At 40.4% G+C, this 19,807-nt stretch overlaps 1 protein-coding gene across 1 annotated transcript in view; it reads right to left on the reverse strand.

Moving 5' to 3' along the window:
- Nucleotides 1-19,807, reverse strand: part of CPED1 (cadherin like and PC-esterase domain containing 1) — a 386,749-nt gene that overhangs the window by 346,361 nt on the left and 20,581 nt on the right. The window contains exon 2 of the mRNA XM_007952817.1: nt 6,445-6,628. Coding sequence (XP_007951008.1) covers nt 6,445-6,628 — 184 coding nt within the window. The remainder of the gene's footprint in view (nt 1-6,444; nt 6,629-19,807) is intronic.

Genomic DNA, 19,807 nt, shown 5'->3' on the forward strand with positions numbered 1-19,807 from the left:
ATATTATTTTCCACAACATTAAAAAGTGATCTGTATCTCTTGCTCTACTAACTATATGTTTTAATAGTGATTCCCAAGAACATATTTGGGTAAATTACAGTATGCTTACTGGGGGAGGCAGGGAGTAATGAAGCTATATTATTTAAAATACCATTCTCTAGGACACCATATGTCAATTTCAACATCAATACAAATACTAGTAAAAGTATTTATCAAAGAATTAACTTTAGCTCTTCATAGAGATGCTTTCCATATATCATGCTGTAATGTTATACACTCAGCTCTTTTTGGAGTATAAGCTATATGAACATAAGCTATATGACAGTCACTTCATTTGTCACACAAATGTTGCTCTGGCCTTTGACCCATGATATAACTTAATACTGTTGATTTAATACTCCCTTTGAAAGAGTTGTTTTAAATATCCTACCAGGCCAAGGGGAAGATTGAGAAACTATAATGCTCCTTCTTCTACTATTTGTAAAACTTCCGTTGTTTCTCTTGCTGCTCTGAGTACTTGGAAACTTAGACAGGATTGAGTCAAAATCATGGTATCTAAGAGGAATATTCAACTTAGGCCCTAATTATATATTTCATGTTAGTAATCTTATTATTATGTGTTCTATTGTAAACCATTCAATCTATTTTGAATAAGATTTGGTATAAGTTCAAAAACTGAACTATTTCTGTCCTAAAGTTTAATCAGCTGAGTATAGGGTCAAGTCAAATGGAATTAGTTTAGCTTCAAGGATCAGCAAACATTTTCTGTAAAAGATCCAATATTTACTTATTTGGCCTCTGTAGGCCATAGAGTCTTTGTTGCAACTCCTCAATTCTGGCATTGTAATGGAGAACAAAAACAGCCATAGACAATACAGAAAGAAATGAGTGTGGCTGTGTTCCAATAAATCTTTATTTATAAAAACAGGCAGTGGGCTGGATTTTGCCAATGGACCATAGTTAGTTTGCTGACTCTTGACAAGAAAGTCAATATGATCTGTCACTTTTTGTATTTCTTCAATAAATGTTAAAGGTAAAACACCCAAATCACAAAAACCAAGAGTAAATGGAAGCCACAAGAGTGACTCCTACTCTGCAGCTATAACATCAAATTGGCATTTGTTTTCTCACATGGAATACAACGCACATAATTGAAAGTACAACTTGTACCCAGATGACAGAAAATTACTAAATATGCATTATTCTTCAAGTATATATAAATATTTCTGATCCAATGGTGAAAGCTACTCTGAATCAGAATGCCTTGGACCCCATACTACTTGGACTATACCATGAAACTAGGTTAAGAACTTTTGGAGAACATCTGTTCTCTTTTAGGCCACTATACTATTTTATGTACTAAAGCACTGGTTTACTGAATGGTACCTGGAAGACAGGAAAGAGAATAATTGGAAGGTGCTTTTATCTTTTCCTTTAGAGAATTATATGTTATACAAATGCAGAGATATACAGTATATTTTTTCCAAAGCAAGGGACTGGAAGGCTATAAAAGTGTATGTTTTACATTATGTAAAATTTTGTATGCCTAAATTTGTAAAGAAAATTATACTTCCATTGTTCTCAAAATCCATTTAAAGATGAAATACCTGCTGTAAATACCTCCATGGTTAAATCTTAAGTACCACAACAGCATAAGACTGAGCAGACTTTTGCATCATTTTATTTCCAAAATTAATTCTAAAGGTTGCTACTCTTTGAGCCAGTAATATATTCTCTTAGAACAGTGCTTCCTACACTGGGCTATACATCAAAGTTACTTGTGTTTTGTTCTGTTTTCCATTTACAAAAGGTAGGCTACGTTTATTTAGAGTCCCAGTCAGTTGCCTGATTCAGTGTGACTCAAGACAACAAAACCATCTCTCCTTCATTCTATTCTGAGTCCCATGGTGGGGCCCAGATTGGCAGGAGTGCTTCTTGGGGTTCTTCACAGGTTTACAAGTTTGTCACTGAGGGCAATTTGTGACTATGTAAGACTGACCAGGTAGGTTACCATCAGCAGCAGGTCACTGATGTTGCTGTTGAGGATGGTCTCAAAGTGATCAGAACCACTTTGGGTACTTGGTTAACCAGACTCATCAAAAAGTGGCCCACAGTATTTTCAGTGGACACCTTTCCAGACACTACATCCTCTGCATACTGCAACACTGTGCTCAGAGCATCCTGAATGCTGGCTGACATCCCTTGACTTGTTGCAAGTCACTTGAGAGGCCGATCACTGGGTTGGGACTAAAACAAGTCTTCACAACCAGCTCAACTCCAATGTGTTCAGTGTCAGAATATGTATATCTCACTTTCAGAGGTGTGAACATTACCCCCATGGTCATCCCAGGGACACCCATGAAAGTGCTCACACAGCCATTCTGGAGACCTGTGTCCATAATGAGGTAAATGGGGTTGGGGGTCTCTCAGCTGTGGTACTCATGGATCGACACAGAGTGCTCGGTGATGTCATGGCCCTTAGTGTACCTGCTCAGGATGAGTGCCTTTGGAGGGACTTTCTTGTGCAAATTCATACATGTTCTTAGAATCTCAACAGCCACCTCATCTTCAGACTCATTGTGAAGCACTGAAAAACAATTGGTAACTTCCACTGAGTGCTTGTTGACAGTTCCCAATAGGGTCCTCATTGCATCGCTCATAGCTGTCCACGGTGAGGTTAACATGACTGGGTTCAGCCAGACCACCTGACTGCCGGGGAAGGGCCCTGGGCAAGCCGGACCAGGCAGCGGTGGTGGGGGACTGTGCTGGGGTTTGCACTGAGGCAGGGTTCTGCCCCTAGGCCATGGTCCTAGCTGTTGCTGCCATCGGGTCTTGGTACAAGGCATGAGCCAGAGCCGGGAGCTGGGTAGGTCCAGGGCCCTGATAGGGGCCAGGGTCACAGCAGGCACTGGAACTTAAGTGGTAGGAAGAGCACTCACTGGTGGAGTCAGTGTGGCCATCTTCTCAAAAGATCTACTTGTGTTTGCTTTGATCATATACAATTCTGGGCCCACTCCTCGCCTACTGAACAAGACGAAATGGCTGGGCTTTACCTTGTCCACTCCCAGAACTTTGGTGAAGTGGCCACAGTGATTAAATCCTCATGACCTTCTGCTGTGAAGTAAATAGTATTACTGCTATTTAACAGACAGTATGCTAGGGCCCAGAAAACTGAACCTGCTTAAGGCCATGTACCCACAGTCCTATAATCTTTCTTGGAGAAACCATGTATCATGTCACTGGAATGGAATTAACCAAGAAAACCCATAATGTCATTGTTCTGGTTCCCTAGTGCTGCTCTGACAAGAAATTACCACAAATGGGATGGCCTCAACAAACAGGATTTTATTCTTACAATGTGGAGGCTTTAAGTCCAAGTTCAGAGTGCCAGGCTCTAGGGGCTGGGTGAAAGCCCCTCAACCTTGGGGTCCAGCTCTGCCTCCTGTTCCCGGCCCACTGGAGCTAGAGGCATTTCTTCACTCAGACAGCTGCTGGCTGCTGGGGCTGAGAACCCCCCAAGTTTGACAAGTAAAAAGGTACAGTCCCGATGTTACCAAACCACATGGCAGGCCATTAACTTAAGTCCGTTGTATGTCCCAAGGTCAGCAGAGCATAGCAGGCTGCTGAGCAGGAACACGGCTACATGCAGGGTCCAAGCGTGTCATAGGCTAGAGACCATTCCCAAAGCTTCTCCTTAAATACAGGAAGCAGACCACATCCCAAAGGCAGCTACTCAGCTGCTCCTAGTAGATTCCACCATGGAGTTGATTACCAGTCTCATCATGGGGAATACTATATCCAGCTGTCCAGCCACTCAACCAGGCCTAGCCAAGTTGACACACAAAACCACCACAGTCATATTCTTTTTAAAACCCAAGACCGACTATTTTTCCTTTCAAAGACTGAGTAATATATTTGCATAAAGATTTACCACCTCAGAAACCCAAAGGGGGTCGCTGAGTCAGACTCCACTTGATGGCAGCGAGTTTGTTTTTTGTTTTGTTTTTAAGTAAGTAGTAGGGAAACTGGGTAAAATATAAAGCCCATTGCTTTCACGTATTCTCTGTAATGCTGCATCTTATGAAAAGAGAGACAACCACCAATTTCAAAAAATACTATGTTAGACAAACATCGTAATACCAAGGTTACTCTATCAGAATGGAGTACATCTGATTGTGGAATTTTGCCTGTCTGGTCTATAATCCTTTCATTTTTCTCATTTTGTGGGTCCTTTCCTGGCTTTAAAAACTTTTTTTAAAAAAAGGTCCCAGACTGGAAAGAGCCAGCCCATGCCTCAAATGATGGCACAAGAGGTCAGCAGATGTGAGTGGGGTCATGTCAAGAAGAGGAGAGCAAGCGGAATGGACAGTGGAAAATGGGAAAATATGTCTTAGATTTATTTTCCTATGACCAAGGGTGTTGCTGTTGTTGTTGTTATGTGCCGTCAAGTCGGACCCAACTCATAGAGACCCCTCCTTGGGACATTTTATAAATGTGTCCAATCTGCTTATTAACATTTGTGGGCTTATCTACTATGTTTTTAATGTGATATTTCAAAATTCAATTCAGCAAATAGCAGAGAATGTGATGGGCATGTGAAAGGTGAATGGGTAGGGTATCCAGGTCATTCTGAATTGTTTCCACTTCCTCCAAGCTACTTAACTTGGGGACATTAACTTTGAATGTGCCAATATAACTTCATACTGTGTACTGATGTACATCATAGTAACATAGCTATTAGGTCAATATGTGAAACTAAAGCACAATGAATTCTACAAGAATCAAATCTCTAGAAAATATTAATTGTCATATGTGATTAAATTTGTGGCCATGGAAAACAAGCTGAAATAGAAAAGTATTTTTCTATTTGTTAAATGCTCAAGAAAAGGTTAAATTATACTCATGGAACTTATTTATATCAGGTATTAATGCACATTATTCACACAGTGAAAACTACAAAATCAAATGAAAAACCAAAAATCAATTTTCCATACTCATGGAATTGTGAAATTGCTACCCTTTCTGGAGGCATATCCAGGAATAATGTCTTATTATACAGAGTAGAAGATGCTAAGACAGACTCAGGAAGTGGATGTTTTCAGAGCTGTGGTAATGTGGAAAACGGGAGCCAAGTCAGCACTTACATTGACAAATTCTGGTGACATCATATAGTTATCTGTGCACCAGGCCCAGCCGCTCCTTAGGCTGCCAGATTCTATTGCCTTCAGGCTATCTTTGCACTTCCTTGATATCTACAAGTTGCAAAGTTATCCTCCTATGTCTTCTAAAATTGATACAAGAACCCCAAGAAAGAAAGGAGATATATTCTGTCTGTTTTGCAACTGGAGAAAAATTGAAAATTGGAATTGACATTGAATTTTGTTGAAATGCAAAGGATACATGTTCTGTCTGTTGAAAGTCAGTAGTAGCACCAAGGGGAGTAAAAAGGGTGGGGTGTAAAGATTTAACTAAAATTCAATGTCGATTCCAATTTTCAATTTTCTTCAGTTGCAAAACAGACAGAATATATTTTCTCTCTTCCTTGGTATCCTTGTATAGTTTTATAAGAAAAAGAAGATTACTTTGGGACCCTTGGTGATGCAAATGGTAAAGTGCTCAGCAGGAGGCTTGAATCCACCCAGAGCCACCCTGGAAGAAAGGCCTGATGATTCACTTCCAAAAAAAAATCAGTCACTGATATCTCTACGGAGCACAATTCTACTCTGCACACACGGGGTCACAGTGAGTCTGTTGACTGGATGGCCACCGGTAACCCTAGGGCACTCAAGGGGCTACAGGAGAGAGTAAGTGGAGTCATAACTGCAAAGCACAGAATATCTACCACATGGTTTTTTGCTCAAGAAATGTTAACTGCTATTGTTACTACCCTTTTTGACCCTCATCATCTCCTCAACTTTCCTTAAGTACCTTGTTTAAAGAGTTGTCTCTTATTTTTCCCTTCAAATGATAGAAATAAAGATACTTGACTAGCAATGTAGTCAGTGATAAATACCCATACCTCTTTTGCATGTAGAGCCCATCTGTGAATCACATTAAAGCTGGCTTCTCAAGAAAATTTCCAGCACATTCTATTTGCAGTCAGATGAAGTGGTAATTTTTGTAAAATATGGAATAGTTTGGTGCTAGGCAGAACATATATTCAGGCTCATAAACATAAACATTTTTTATGTAGCATTTAAACATGAACTGTACAACTCAAAAATGCCACAAAATATGAGCAAAATAATTTTAGAAATAAAGCTATATGTAGCTGAACGAAAAATGAGAGCAAGGAGCAAAGTAGCTGAGTTTTTGCTAGGATGTAAGAAAGTGATCATGGGTAGAAATTTGTTTTTGTGCATTGCTTTACAGGAAGACAGTAGCACATTCTAGAAATTGTCTAACATTATGTAGGAGGCGACTCTGGTAATCACTTATTCTGACCTTGTTCCCGCAGCCTCAGCCCAAGGCTGGCACCAAGATTTTCTTCCACGATGACAACGGTGTAATGATGTTGCATGAGGAGGTGCTGCAGGAGTTGAAGCTCTGTTTTACTGTAGGAGGGAGGCCGGTAGAGTATGGCTCTTCTGCCATGACTGCCAAAGCGTGTGTTCATCGATTCTTCGATCTAAGGAAAGAAGGAAGGCATAAACATTCAAGAGGAAAAGTAGTTCATTTCCCATGAAGGGCACCATATATGCAAATCAAGGGCCATTCCAAAAGATATTCTTGGAGTTTTTCTCTAGAAATGGAAGACAGATTCTGTGAAGGGCTGACAAGGACAAGACAACCTCATCTGTGAGAGTTGAAGGTGAACTGAATTTTTCTCACTCTTACAGAAAGATGAAACTTTTAGGCTGTTAAAATCGAAAGGCCCGAGAGGAATACTGCTGCACAGAAGTAGCTCAACTCCTGCTGAAAGTATAAATTAATAGCAGTGCCTGACATCTGAATACTCTTGTTATAAAATCTGTGTACCTGGCAGAGGAAACAGACAAGGAGGATGGGTGTCACCATACCACGGGACATGATAAGGAAGGGTGGGACAGAGAAACAACTTCACAGCAACCTGGGCAGAGACTAGCTTCTCTCACTCATGATGTAGCAAAAGGTGACTGCATCCCAGTGGGGCAGGATGGCCTTTAGGTATGAGGAGAAGAGAGCTACTGAATTATAACTATCTTAGGTTCTTTCCTCAATATTTTATTGTTCTCCAAAGTAAGTATAGCTCTCTCATGGAGATTCTTGGAATGCCATTAATGTTAGGGACATACGTGAATCCAAAGAATGCTGACATTTAAATGTACTTTCAGGTTTCCAGAAGACACTAGGTGATTTTCTAAAAGCTTGAAATTAAACTTTGATACAATGAAGACGTTTCTGATTAATGGAAAGAACAATGAGGTTGGGTGGGATTCGGGCAAAAGAAAAATTGAGAATATATATTTCTTTTAGTGACAACTTTGAATCAAACTATCCATTTTAGGGGGTTAAAATACAATATGTGGCATGTCTTTTTAGTACTTACATTTCTTCAAGGACTCCCATTGGCAATACAATTGACTCCACGTCTAATCAAGGAAAACAAGGCCATTGCCTTCCCCTTTCTCTCCTCCTCATATTATCTATCATTCCCACTCTGCTCTGTTGTGTTCCTGTGCCTTCTGATTTACCATTCCTTCCTCTGCCCATTCATTTTTCTACCAAACTCCAAATCAATCTTCAAACATTATTCTCTCGGAAAGTTTTAATTAAGATATATACTTCCACTGCACTTAGGAGAGGAAATTGTATCTCTTATACATGGGAGGTCTTTAGCATCAAGGCCTGTACTTACAACACATTTGAGTTATGAGGAACTGCATGTAACAACTTTTCTGTTGTTGTATGGCTTATAGTTAGTAATATGTGCTACATACAATGTTGCAGCATGTCATATGCTGGTATTATTGTTCAGATGTTTACTCAGATGTTTATTCTAAGATATTCAAAGATTGGCTTTATAAAGATATTGATAATAAAAAATAATAATAATGAAAACTTAAAAAAAAAAGAGGTATTCTACTTACCTCAGAAATGACTACATTGGAGCCATTAGAACAGAATTCTGTCCATAAGTCAGGAACTAACTGTATTGTCTATTTATCCTGTGTCAATCATAGCACATATCATGTTAAAAAAAAAAAAAAAAACATTGCCATTGAATCAATTCCCACTCATAGCTACCCTACAGGAGAGAGTAGAACTGTCCCATAGGGTTCCAAGGTTATAAATTTTTACCAAAGCACACTGCCTCATCTTTCTCCCTCAGAACAACAGTTATGTTCAAACCGCCAACCTTGTGGTAAGCAGCCAAATGCTTTAACCACTTTGCTGCCAGAGCTCCTTACACAGCACACAGTATGTACTAATACCTGGAGGGATTCAATAAACTAATGAACTGTAGTGCTCTAGCAAAATAATTGACAGATAAATATGGAGAGGAAGAAAAAACAACATATTTTGATTACAAGCCCCTTGAGGGCAGCAACTGTATTCTATTATTCATTGCACACAAATTGTTGCCATCTCATAGTCAACAGACAAAGTACTGTGTTGTTTGTTGAGGACACAAACTGTTGAGCCCAACTGCAAATGCTAGCTTCTATCTCCTGGCTCCATCAACATTACTTGTGTGACTTTGGATAATACCTTCCTCCAAATGTTACTATGAAGATTAAAGAGATAACATTTGTATATCCCACCTGAATTTAAAGACCAGTTGAAGAACAGATTGGACACATTGAATACCAATGACCGAAGACCAGAATGAGATGTGGTATGATATCAAGGACATCATAGATGAAGAGAGTAAAGAGTCATTAAAAGGACAAAAAAGGAAGAAAAGACCAAAATCAGTGTCAGAAGAGATTCTGAAAATTACTTTTGAATATAGAGTAGCTAAAGTGAATGGAAGAAATGATGAAGTAAAAGATCTGAGCAGATTTCAAAAGACAGTTTGAAAAGACGAAGCAAAATATTAATAATGAAATGTATAAAGACCTGGAGTTAGAAAATCAATAGAGAAGAACATGCTTGGCATTTCTGAAGCTGACAGAACTGAAGGAAAAAATTCAAACCACGAGGTGCAATACTGAAGAATTCTATGGGCAAAAAAATTGAGCAGACAGCATCAAACAAACATGGAAGGAATATACAGAGTCACTGTATCAAAAAGAATTCATCGACATTCAATCACTTTAAGATGTAGCATATGATCAGGAATCAATGGCACTGAAAGAAGTCCAGGCTGCCCTGAAGGAATTGGTGAAAAACTAGCTCTAAGAATTGAAGGAATACCCATTGAGAAGTTTCAACAGATGTAATGCTGGAAGCCCTCACTTGTTTTTGCCAAGAAATTTGGAAGCTACCTGGACAACCAAGTGGAAGAGATCCATATTTGTGTCCATTGCAAAGAAAGGTGATCCAACAGAATGCAAAAAGTATCAAGCAGTATCATTAATACTTGCAGAAAATAATTCAAAAACAACAGTTGCACCAGTACATTGACAGGGAGCTGTTAGCAATTTCAGCCGTATTCAGAAGAGGATGTGGAATGAGGAATATCATTGCTGAGAGCAAAGAATACCAGAAGTATGTATACCTGTGTTTCATTGACTCTAGAAAGGCATTCAGCTGTGTGAATATAACACATTATGAAAACATTGCAAAGAATGGGAATTAATTGTGCTTATGAAGGAACTATACATAGACCAAGAGGCAGTCATTGGAACAGATCGAGAGGCTACTGCATGGTATAAGATCAGGAAAGAGGTGCATCAGGGCTATGTAGTGCCTAAGGCATTTGACTGCTAACCACAAGGCTGGCAGTTCAAACCTACCAGCCACTCCTTGGAAGGAAGACCGGGCAATCTACTTCCATAGAGATATTGCCTTGGAAGCCCAAGGAGGGGTTGCTATGAGTTGAGACCGACTTCATGGCAGTGAGTTTCATTTTGGTTTATTCAGTCTGTATGCTGAGCAAACAATCTGATAAACTGGAATATTCGAAGGAGAATGCAGCATCGGAATTGGAGGGAGACTCATTAACAACCTGAAATATGCAGATGACATAACCTTGCTTGCTGAAAGTGAAGAAGACTTGAAGCACTTACTGATGAAGATCAAAGACTAAAGCCTTCAACATGGATGACATCTCAAAGAAAACTAAAGACTTCAGAACTAGACCAATAAGCAACACCATGATAAATGGAGAAACTATTGAAATTGTCCAGGATTTCATCATACTTGGATCCACAATCAATGCCCATGGAAGCAGCAGTCAAGAAATCAGACGACTTACCGCATTGAGCAAATCTGCTGCTAAAGACCTTTTCAAAGCGGTAAAGAGCAAAGATGCTACCTTGAAGACTAAGCCATTGCCTTGAGTCATCCACATGCCTCATATGCATGTGAAAGCTGAACAATGAACAAGGAAGACTGAAGAAGAATTGATGCATTTGAATTGTGGTGTTGGCAAAAAATACTGAATTTACCATGGACTGCGAGAAAGAAAAACAAATCTGTCCTGGAAGAACTATAGCCAGAATTCTAAGAGAATGATCATCAGACTTTGTCTCTGGTACTTTGGTCATGTTATCAGGAAGGACAAGTCCTTGGAGAAAACTATCATGCTTGGTAAAGTAGAGAGTCAGTGCAGACGGGGAAGACTTTCAACAAGACATACTGACATAGAGGCTGCAACAGTGGGCTCAGGCACAGCAACGCTTGTTGAGAATGGCACAGAACTGGGCAGGTTTCCTTCTGCCATAGATGGGATCGCTATGCATCTGAACCAACCCTTTGGCACCTAACAATTAACAACAACAACATATGGAAAATGCTAAGACCAGTACCTGGTACATATGAAGTAGTCTAAGTGTTTTTCAAATAAGGGTATATGCCAGGAAAATTGTTCCCAAGAATAAGCTCTTCCTGGCACATGCTACCATAGGTGCCTCTATATGTGTGATGACCAGAATGGAAAGAAATAGACATTAGCCAATCATACCTTCTGCATATGGTACTATGAGAAAATATCACTGATCAGATATTTTCTCTTGTTAGGTGATATTGCATTTTGTTGATAATAAAGCTACTTACATGCAAGAATTTAACTGCCAATTGGGACATTATCTCTTAGCAAATGCAATTGTCCAGAACGGTAAATCTCTAAGAAGGTATATGTGAAACTAATTTTAGGTTGCACCTTGAACGCAGGGGTTAGAGAGAACTGTGTAGCCCACAGGAGGCCAAAGTAAACACACGGGCATGAAGGTGAAAGGGGAAGACAGATGCTTCCAAATAAATCAGTGCCACTCAAGCAAAATGGGCAGCATCCAGAATCCCCTTCTCACATTATTCTCTTTCATAATCACAGGATACTCTTCTCTATTACAGCTGGCTCAAATATAGCGGTGATGTTACATGAACTCAAAAATAAATAAATAAATAAAAGCAATTGGCATGCATTGCCATGGAGTTGGTTCCAACTCCTAGCGACCCTGGTGGATGGAGTGGAACTCCCCCACAGGGTTTTCAAAGCTGTAATCTTTATGGACACAGACTGCTGCATTTTTCTCCCACCCAGTGCTAGTAGGTTGGAACTGCCAACCTTTCCGTTAGCCGCCCAAGGCTTTAACCACTGCACTGGAAGGGTTCCTTGATGCCATGTGAAGGAGAGTGTGTTTTGAAACTTTTAAGTTATTATTATTTGTGTCTGTCTTCTCTTTCAACCAAAAAACTACACCCATTGCCTTTGAGTTGATTCCAACGCATAGCAACCTTATCCCCCAGCAGGGATCAGTTTAAGGAAGAGTGATGAAACTTTCACCAGTATGTCTTATACAAAGAATATATAAACAAAGTATAATTACTGGCTATATTTTGCAATAACCTTTATAACATAGATTGAAATTTTAACTCTCATCTCAGATTACAAGTAATAAATAGGAAATGAATTTGTCAGGAAAATTATGTTGTTTTATCCTGTAATACAAACTGCTCCTGCCCTTGTAATATTTATAACACACTGTATCAGCAGAATGGCCCAATACCAAAGGGCCAGAACCGTTTTAGCCAGTTTAACAACAGGTGTTCATACTGTGTATGTGAAATATAAACTATGTGAACAATTACATCATCCGAGTGTCAGATTACCCAATGAGCAAGGTAAGCACGAGTTTACTTGTGTTTCCTTAGTAATCTGTAGTAAATAATTGCACACTTTATCACCACGTCAAAGATTCTGCTCCCAGGTATGGTGGGCATCTTTCTCCCAGCCCCACAGCATCTTCCTGCAGAATCAAAACCTCTTCAAATTTAAAATCCTTGATAGAGACAGAGCACCAGTAAGTAAGATAAGCACAGGCTTTCTTGTACTTCCTTGCTAATCTGTAGTGAACAATTTTACTTGAGTCTCAGCACACCATGTAAAACTGTTCAGATTAGTCAGTGAGAACAAGCAGGCCCGTGCTTACCTGGCTTATGAGTGACCGCACCTGTATCAACCACACCAGCAAATATGGGGTTATCAGATGCCAACAGCAGAATTCTTGGAAATAAGAATTTCTGATTACCCCTACAATTTTGAAGATATAATTTTAGTTGCAAAATTTATTTAACCTGGCTTCTCTAGAACAAATCACCTTGAGGCTTACAGCCCTGCTGACTAGAATTTAGGAAAAAATACATGTTACTGATGCTAACACTGAATTCCCAAGTCATTTGCCTCTCTCCCTTCTTAAAAGATTTGCAAAATATTTCCTCAGAAATCACCCTGCTAGCCTACATGGAGGCTGGTTTATCACTGAACACTTATTACTTTCACTGGAAAGTCTGAACACTCTGAAATCTTTGCACCACCCTTAGATAAAATGAAAGGGCAGAATGTTTTAATAAAGTACTTGGGGTGTTCGAAACCACAATGCAAAGGACCAAGAGTCAAGAAATCTGGACCTGAATTCTGCCTCTGTCACTTGCTTGCTTCCTCCACGAGAGTGAGTTTTTTAAGCTCTCTGCATCAGAGTTCTCTCATGTGTGCTGTTGAGGCAGTCAGTCCTAACTCATGAGGAGTTAAATGAGTCATTCCATATGAAAGCATCTAACACTGTACCCCACCAATAAATGATGCTCCATATATGTGGGTAAAATTGAATCATAGTCAATATTATACTGTAACTATTTTTATATTAGCAGTTCTATAAGCCTTTCTATCAATATAGTCCAGTCTCTATCATGAAAAGCAACAATTTTGCAATAACTAAATGCTCCCCTATACCCTGATGTCTATTTTCCTCTATAGGACTCATCCTTTTATATGTACAAATATAAGTTATTCATTTATTTTGTTTATAGTTTGTTTCCCAAACCAGAACATAAGCTAAGTGAAAGAAGATATACTGTCTGTTTTTCTCACTTTTGTTTCCCTAACCTATGAACATTATCTGGTATGTAACAGACACCTAATAAATAGTCTTTGAAGGAATGTCTCACGTGCAAATGTCTTTTTTATTAATCTGTAGAAGAGTCTTTGTCTAGGAGATTGGAAATAGAAAATGACTAATTTGTATTAAGAAATTTATTTCAATAAAATTGTGACATTTATTTCAGTAGGAGCAAAAATGACAAAAAACAGGATTAAATATTTGAGCAAAATAAATGATTTTACAATACAAAAAATTGAATAAGGAGCTACATATATAAAAGGACTGTATTTCTCAGTAACTTACACTTTTATACTGCTAAAAGGTCTCCACCAAGAGTCACCAAAACCTAAGAAATACAGTTCTGTAAAATATAGTAGGGATGAAAAATAAAACTTGTTTTTTCCACATGACAAAGATTTTTTTCTGGATTTATTAAAGTAGCCATGTATTTATGACATCTTTTGATACTGAAATACAAATCATACAGTCGGCCTGGGATGTGTGTCATATATAACTAAAAGTTAAATTGCCTTCCAGCTCCAGAATTTTGACATTTTAGAAATATTGCAGAGTCTGTCATAGTGAATTATGATTTAATTTTATTTTGAGAATAAAATAGATTTTTTTTTCCATTGGTAAAATGTACACTTATTTTAGAGAATTTAAGAAATGAAACAGAGTTTTCTAGAATGCGTCACATACATATTTTCTTCTTAGAAATCATGTATAATTCCAGGGCAGTTTAGAAGCCTCAGGTTTACTTGCTGTGCAAGCGCAGCCTACAAAGAATGTTCCCTACTAAATGGAGCTTAGGACACCCCTGCCTGAATCTCAGAGTCCCTAAGTGGTACGAGCAGTTCCACACTTGGCTACTAACCAAAAGATTGAAGGTTTGAGTCCAGGCAGAAGTGGTTTATAAGAAAATTCTGGTGATATACTTCTGAAAAGATCACAGCCATTGAAAACCCTATGGAGAGTAGTTCTGTTCTGACACACATGGTGTCCCCATGAGTCAGAGTCAAGTCCGTGGTGACTGGTTTGTTGGTGTATGTCTCACAGCTCCCTCTGGGGTTGATTCTGCTGTGGAATGACCATGCATTTCTCAGAACTACTCCATGTCACTGAGCCTCTTCTGATTATACTCCCAAAATATAACTTGGGGTCATTCCAACCCTCAACATCCAACGACAAGAATGCTTGCTTATTTGTAACTCTATGTTGGTTCTGAAAAAATAATAGTGAAACTAAAGCAATCAAGTTGTAATATCAAAAATTCATCCCCACCATAACCCAGAAGAAATGACATCCACTAAAACAGGCATTGCCATAACACATCATTCCTTGGGCCTTTACCTCTCCCTCAGTCTAATTTAGGGACTTAGTATTTCCCCAGAGTCTCTCAGTGGGACAAATAATCTGCATTACTGCTAAAAGAAGACTGGGAAGTTTGAATCCACCCAGAGACATCTCAGAAGAAAGTTCTGGTAATCTACTGAGAAATTAGAAAAATGTACTCTGATATATATGGAGTTGCTATAAGTCAGAGTCATTTCCATAGTAACCGGTAGCATTCTTCCCTTTGGCACTTGGAGAGCAATGGGTTTCTCTTTATATATGGCCTTTCTGGCCATGCAGTTGTAGTTCTGTCCAGATGATTTACTAGGCTACAGCCTTGCAAAGGAATTGGTTAGTCTATTAACCAACAGGGTGTGAAAAAACCCTTGTGGGGATTGATTGATTACCATGCAAATTGGTGACTGTGGCCTACCAAGGAGAGTGGTCTTGGTATCAGGAGTAGGTTTACAAAGGGCTAATCCCACTGAAGTTGAGGTAGACCTCACTACCTTCAAGAAAAGCCTGAAGCAGAGCATATCTTCTGAACCCAGGGCCCCTGAACTAAGAACCTCCTAGGCTCAGAAGACAGATTTGTCATAGTAGAGACAGTGTACAACAGTGGCAACCAGGAGACCAGTGTGAGATGGCTGTTTCACTTCCTAGTCCATTGAGTGAGGTGGCTACAGTGGAGTTGCCAATATATAGAACAAGAGAGCTGAGAATCTTCAGGCAGGAGACTTACTGGCTGAGTAGGTGCCTCTGGGCACTTGTTGATGGAGCTAAAGAGCTGTAACACTTGCCCAAGCAAGTCAGAGGCCAAAAGTGAGTCCCAGTGGCAGGCATGGCTGAGAGTGAAGCCTGGTGGCAGTAGACCCAAGAGAGGGAGCTGCCTGTGGGCACAGCCAAGAAGAAATACAGTAGTCTTGGTTGGAAGAGGTCCTGGTTGAAAAACTGTATCCTGTCTTCTGAGTTGTAACCTGTTACCTCCAAGTAGGGCTTCGAACTGGTTCAAAGCAGTTCTGTCATGGCCAAAAAAGAAAATCAGAACAGAACCAAATTTGTAAACTGTGGTTTTACTTGAACAATAACCAGAACAAGAAAAATTATGGGTCTAAGACCTGGAATAGAGCCCTTCCTGGAGCCTGATGTAGAAGATTGCTTTATTGCCCAGACTATGAAGAGCAACACACAATGCAGCACAGGCACCACCATCTTTGAGCTGGGCACCATTGTTTCTGACTCTGCCGATCAAGAGATTTTGTTGCTATGTGACATGCACGCTACTCTTGTTTTCTACAAAAGAGATTATGTTTCCAGCAAGGTGTCAATCCATAATTTTTCCCATTCCAGTTATTGTTCTCGCATACCACATTTTTACAATTTGGGTACATCCCCGTTTCTCTTCACTGGCCATGACTGAACCAGGAAGAACTAGTTCAAAGCCCTGCCATGCCACCAAATTGATGCTGAGTTGTAGCCCATTACTTCCCCAATAAGCCACATAATCATAAGTATGGTCTGTGAGTTCTGGGTGACCACTGCAATTAATTACTGAACCCATCAGAGAAGTAGAGAGTGCCATGGGGAAGCCAGTTGATGTCAGAAAGGGTGTAAAAGTTGGAGAGTGGAGGTTGTCTGACCTCCACGTATAGGAATCAGCCTTGATGGTGAGTCTCCCTCTTCCTCTTAAATTTAGATGGCACTGACACTTCTAGGTTATGGCACCCTTCACAATTTATAATTACATATTATTTGTTTAACATTTGCCTTTCCCATTCTCTGCATATTCCATGAGGTCTTGAACTGCCTGTGTTGGCTCTTATTGTGTATCCAAAGCCTAGCTTACCGCCAGGCTCTAAAGAAGAATGAATGAATGTATAAATTCAAAGTATGAACCTATTATTTATATATGCATGTTCCTTATTCACTAGCAGGTGAATGATTTCACTAGCTTCAGTGGAAGCTTCCACATTCCATCTGCAGCTATAGAAAGCCCTGGACCTCTTCATACCCAATGACTCATCCACGTCAGGTCACTCAGTCACTCTGGTAGCCACACCAGGGACTTTCTGATACCCAGAACAGTCCACCTCTGAGATAATAAAAGGAGATAGTCCGTTCTCCGATCACATTCATAGCTTTCCAGCTCTTTTCATTTGTTCCCAGTACAGCAGTTCAGCCACAAGTCTTTCCCCCACACTCCCAACTTTCTACTCACCTCCTTCTTCTTCTCCTTCTCTCTCTGCTGTTCAGATTCCATGGTGCAACGCTTCAATCACTCTCTACACACTATTTTCGATCCTCTTGCTCTGCTGTACTTCCATCACACTCACAATGCAAAACCTCAAGCATGGAAGAGCCAGGGATAGAGTGTTGAGCACAGCAGACAGGTCTCTGCCCTCACAGAACAGGCAGCAAACATCAACAAGCAGTTCGAACAAATTATGATGAGCCGGGTGAATCAGGGAAACCCCATTTGTGTCGGACTAGAATTGTGCTCCACGGGGTTTTCAGTGGCTGAATTTCAGAAATAGATTGCCAGGCCTTTCTTCTGAGGCACCACTGGGTGGATTCAAACCACCAACCTTTCAGTCAGCAACCCAGAGTTAACTGTTGGCCCCACCGAGGGACACCCAGGAGAGGAGAGGAGACCACAAAGGAGGAAAGCGGAAGAGAACCGCAGGATGACCCTGAAGTGGCCACCCCAAGCTAGGAAATATTTAATAATAAGTAAAGCCAAGTTGAACAGTCCAAAGGAAATACATCAAGACTTCCCATCACATCGACAAAACATTAAGCGCGTAATCTGAAGTGAGCCCGAGTATTCCGAGGTCACCTCTGTGTTTGACAGTGCTCCTCACGGACAACTTTGGAACCATTCTGTGCCTTTTTAAAGGGTTGAAGGACATACAACTGTGTAGCCAATGGAAGGAGAGGAGAGGAGCAGAGAAAGGGAGCAAGTTGTAAGACCGGAGAAAAAGCAACTTGAACAGCTTCTGAGCCCTGAACTGCAGCGAAAACAGTCAAGCTGCGCCTCACTTCAACTGTGTAGGTGGTTTACTCTTCCCTCAGGCCAACTCTCACACCTTGCATGCACCTTGGAGGCAGGGGAAAATGAAAAGCAAAACCAAAAATACAAGAATAGCTATTTCTCCATATCTTGTCTCCCACTGTGACTTCACACCTGCCCAAGACAGTTGGCTGCCTGTCTGCACCCTCACTGAAATACTTCTTGCACATTTCAGCCAACTCAGAAAACCTATTTCCCCTCTATGCTGCTCCTCAATTTTTTGTTTTTCCTCTTCTAGCTGTTTTTAAAGTCAGACAAAGCATTCCTTCCAGCTTCCTCTGGAGGCTTTTGCTCCAACCAATTCAAGACTTCTGTCCTGGAGGCACCACCACTGAACGCAGCTGTGGGTCATCAGTTTCTCATTCACTCTGGCCTTGCAGAGAATGAAGACCCACCTCTGGTTACAAAAACAAAGGAAAATCTGGGAGATCAAGGGTGTTCATGACAGCTTCCTTCAAGAGTCTTTTAAGGATAAGATAGAATTTGAAGTGAGGAGACAGAAGAGAATGTTTTCTGCTTTTTCTTTTAGTCACATTGAGTTGATTTCCTATTTTGGAGCAAATGAAAACCACCCGCAGCGTCCCTCTTTTGTCTCCTCCCATTTCCTCTGCTGTCCTTTCTCTCCACTTTCCCTGCTTCCCCTGTATTCTCAGCTTTTCTCCCAGAGCTTGACAGAGGAGGAGGGAGTTAGATTCCTCTGTCCACATGCCCTGCTCCCACTTTGCTGGTTTTAGTGTCTACTCTCCTGCTCACCCTTCCAAGTTCCATCTTACCCTTTGAGTCTTATCACAGTGTCAGCAGTAGTTAAAGGACATCTGTCATGAGGAAAAGATAGAATCCACAATTATGAAAATAACAAGTCGAGGACAAGGAGAGACCATGTTCTTTTGACAAAAGTTAAAATAATAGCAAGACTCTATCCCCTGATGCCAAAACAAAGAGTTAATTCAGTAACTCGCTCTTAAAATAGTAAGCCCACGCAAAGGCAATGCAACAGGAAGGAGCACTGGGTCATACCAACAGTACCTAGGCCTCATACACTCGGCCAAACATTTTCATAGATGCCAGACTGAATCGAGTCCAAGGCTTTTCAGGCAACAACCACGGCCTTCTGAATCCTGGACTTCCTCTTTTCTTCTTAGCAACACCCCCCACACACACACACACCCTACACACACACACACACAAACACACTTTTCAGCTGACACTACTTAAGTTTGGTTTGCTGTGTTTCACTTTCCTGGATTGCAAATGCACAGCAACATCTGCCATTTTATTTCTCAGCAGGGCTTTGAACTGGTTCATTCCAGGTCCACTCTCTGCTGAGAATTTGCATTTCCACCCCAGATATACTAACTCAGAAGTGACATTTTAACAAGATCCTCGGTGATTCTCATGTACACACCTTGTTGCAATGCAGATTCTGAATCAGTTGATCTGGGATAGAAATGCAAATTCTTAGCAGGGGGTCAAACTGGACTGAATGGGTTTGAAGCCATGCTTCTCAGTGCTATTGCAAACATCAGAAGAGAGTAAAACTGTACATAAAAGCACTTTGAAAACATGTAAAGTCAAACCCACAGCCATCAAACTGGTTCCTACCCATGGTGACCCCGTGAGCTATAGAACAGAGTTGCTCCTTAGGGTTTCCGTGGTGTGATTTTACTGAAGCAGATGCCAGGCTTTTCTTTCTCAAGCACCACTAAACCAAAAAAAAAAGAAGAAAAACCAACAATATTGCCATCACCGCCCTGTAGGGTTTCCAAGGCAATAAATCTTGACGGAAGCAGATTGCATCATCTTTCTCCTGTGGAGCAGTAGGTGGGTTCAAACCACCAACCTTTTGGTTAGCAGCTGAATACTTTAACCACTGCACCACCAGAGCTCTTCAAACACCACTGGGTGGGTTTACACTGCCCACTTTTGGGTCAATAGT

Source organism: Orycteropus afer, unplaced genomic scaffold (genome assembly GCF_000298275.1).
Source record: "Orycteropus afer afer isolate SDZICR_OR568_19922 unplaced genomic scaffold, OryAfe1.0 scaffold00359, whole genome shotgun sequence".
Taxonomy (NCBI): domain Eukaryota; kingdom Metazoa; phylum Chordata; class Mammalia; order Tubulidentata; family Orycteropodidae; genus Orycteropus; species Orycteropus afer.